The 3,160-nt window shown below is 35.4% G+C and overlaps 1 protein-coding gene across 1 annotated transcript; it reads left to right on the top strand.

Annotated features, from left to right (window-relative positions):
• Positions 1 to 429: 429 nt before the first annotated feature.
• On the top strand, positions 430 to 2,935 carry LOC107656102 (bile salt export pump-like). The gene is made up of 7 exons (XM_016443798.1): positions 430 to 546; positions 642 to 735; positions 828 to 846; positions 955 to 981; positions 1,068 to 1,122; positions 1,724 to 1,968; positions 2,895 to 2,935. Exons 2-7 carry the CDS (start codon positions 660 to 662, stop codon positions 2,914 to 2,916), a joined length of 444 nt encoding a protein of 147 aa, XP_016299284.1. The 5' UTR covers positions 430 to 546; positions 642 to 659; the 3' UTR covers positions 2,917 to 2,935.
• The last annotated feature ends 225 nt before the right edge of the window (positions 2,936 to 3,160 follow it).

Here is a 3,160-nt window from a genome sequence, read left to right as displayed (position 1 = left end):
TTAGACATCTAAATCTCAGGCCAGTGTAGTCACTCAATCATGGCTCATTTTGCATAAAATGACTGCATGACAAAGGGCCATCCTATTGGATGTTCCTCAAAAATCCAGGTGACACTATCTGAACTATTTGATTTTTATGTTTCATGTGATTTCTAGCATAAATGTCTAAATACTATCTCTATTGCATCTAAATACTATCGTAATAATCCTAATATCTTGTGAGTACATGCGGCTGAATAGCTGTATTGATTTTATGGGACAATTATCTGATGTCAGTGTTTGTATACGGAGGTTATTCACTCTCTCTGACGGAACAAACCTGCCGGACAGTTACCTCACCTGAGCCAAACTGAGCAAGACATTTAACTACATACACATACTGTCTGCAACGACTGACAGATTCATTCTCACACATTGCTGGAGCTGAAAAGGAACGTACCCGGACTTTTGCTAAGAACATGACCAGATTTTAGTAATATCCTGGGAATCATTTTCAATATAAAACAAATCCATAACAGAAAAGAAGAGTCACTTTGGATCAGCAAGGTAAGTTTTTAGTGTTGGGTTTAGTTTGAAATGATACATTATGTTCTTCTGTGATTCAATTATCCTGAAGCATCTGTTTTCTTAATGCTATTAAGACAAGAACAGGCAGAACGATGCCAGGAACTGTTAAGCTGCGCAGCATCAAGAAGTTTGGACAGGAAAATGATGGTTATGAATTTTCAGATGAAGGTAAATTGTTTAGTAGTTAATCTTCTAAAACTATTCACAAATCTGTAACATGCTCCATTCAGATGTTAATGAACCTATTGATTCTGTTACAGAGACAAATGGTGATTACATGTAAGTTCTTACGTGTTTTTGTTTTTTAATGAAACCTATGTTCCTAATCAAAGCATTGAGAAATCTGACTTCTTATTGTTTCTTTTACTAAAAATTGTATTAATACAGGACAATGGCTTCTGGAAAGGATAAAAGGTAAGTATCTTTTCTCATTTTTCTTAAAGACGGAAGCTTGTTTTCTCACATTTCCTTTAAGCATCACTTTTTCATTTCATTCACAGGTCCAAAAATGAAAAGAAAGAAGAACCAGCCATCCGTGTCGGCTTCTTTCAGCTGGTAATACCTATATGTGACCATGGACAACAAAACCAGTCATAAGTGTCAATTTTTCGAAATTGAGTTACACCAAATACACAAAATAATGTTCTTTTTAGCAGCATCATATGATCCCTTTAATATTCGAATGATTTTTGGCATAAAAGAAAAATCGATAATTTTGACCCATGCAATGTATTTTTGGCTATTGCTACAAATATACCCGTGCTACTTATGACTGGTTTTGTGGTCCAGGGTCACATATTATCACAATGAGGAATATGAAATCATGCCTTTAAATAAGCTTCTGTTTTCAGGGGGTACTATGTTTTATATTATATGTTAAATATATGTATTATGTTACATGGGTTTTACTAGATGCCCACCTGCTGGATATAGCAGCAAACTTGTAGTTTTTAATGACTGTGACTGATTTATTATGTGCCCTTGAGGCCAATAGTGGTCTACAATCAAGGGTTTGTGGTTTGAGGAGTTCATCTAGATACAATTCTGTTCATGATATTGCAGTAGGCCCATTTTTTGTCCATTTAAATATTATGCACAGTCGATAAAAGCTTTTTTTACACTGCTAGATATGTTGTATTGTTGATTTCCCCTGCAGTTTCGTTTTTCCAGCTGCCGGGAGATCTGCATGATGATTTTTGGAAGCATATGTGCGATGATTCATGGTTCGGCACAGCCGCTGATGCTGCTCGTGTTTGGGATGCTGACGGACACCTTCATAGAGTATGACATCGAGCTCAACAAGCTTAGTGACCCGGACAAAGTATGCGTCAACAATACTATACAACGGAGAAACCTGACGGAGGAAGAAAACCTGGCACTGAACATGACCAAATCATGCGGGTGAGAGCAGGTTTTCACATTTTTTTTATTAGCAAATACCCCCAAATATGATGATGCCCTTGTGCGGGATTCCAGTGTTTCCCACAAACTAATGCTACTTTATCAAGCATTATATGAAAGATTAAATTAAAATGACATTAAAGCTTTTCTGAAGACAGTCGGTTCCCTTCAAAGATACATTCATATAAAAACACCCGCACCGTGCTTTGATTTTGAAACATGCAGTGCTCATGTTTATTCAACAAAGTCAAAGCCTTTTGCAAAATACAGTAGTCAACATTTGAAGTGGATCAGAGAAGTTCATCAAAGTTGTCCTAAAACAAGAACGGGTATTGCTTTGGTTTTAGGACGTCTTTGATGAAAGGTTTTGATCCACTTCAAATGTTGACTACTTTGTATTTGTGGCGGTCAGCATTGATATTGTGGCGGGCCACCACAAATAAATCAATGTATGGGAAACACTGGGATTCACTAAAATATAAATACATTTTTATATGTAACATAACAGACTCATATTGTGTGAGGAAATTAGTAAAGGCCTTGTTTCAAATGTAGTTGTTTTAGGGTTATTATGGTTAACTAAAACTGAAACTAAAATCAAAACCATAAAAAACCCCGAACATTTTTGTTACTTGAAATAAAATAAATATTAACTGAAATAAATTATAAAAAACTTTTTATTTCAGCCAAGGCAACATTTTTATTTTTAATTTAGTTTAACTTGATAATACAATTTAAAATAACTGTTTTCTGTTGGAATCTATTTTAAAATGTAATTTATTCCTGTGATGTAATGCAAAGCTGAATTTTCATCAGTCTTTCCTCCAGTCTTTAGTGTCACATGATCCTTCAGAAAATAAATTGATCATAAGTGACTGCAAAGACATATAAAGTGACAGTTCACTCTCTCTTTCACTTTCTTTTAGGATCATTTTAAAGGGGACATAGATTGTAAATTCACATAACCTGATATTCAGGTTCTGAATGGTTTGAGTGTGAGTGTTAGACCGGGACAGACATTGGCCTTTGTGGGCAGCAGTGGCTGTGGTAAGTCAACTACTGGAGCGATTCTATGATCCTAATAATGGACGTGTGGTAAGAAAACTCTGTTGGGGCTTTTCACAGATTTGGAATTGTGTTTTTGCATTCAATCCATCAAAAAGACTGAGTTTGTGATTCTTTATCGATTAGC

The sequence above is a fragment of the Sinocyclocheilus anshuiensis genome, unplaced genomic scaffold, assembly GCF_001515605.1.
Source record: "Sinocyclocheilus anshuiensis isolate Anshui unplaced genomic scaffold, SAMN03320099.WGS_v1.1 scaffold51, whole genome shotgun sequence".
NCBI classification, from domain to species: domain Eukaryota; kingdom Metazoa; phylum Chordata; class Actinopteri; order Cypriniformes; family Cyprinidae; genus Sinocyclocheilus; species Sinocyclocheilus anshuiensis.
This window is presented reverse-complemented; position numbering and strand designations above follow the sequence as displayed.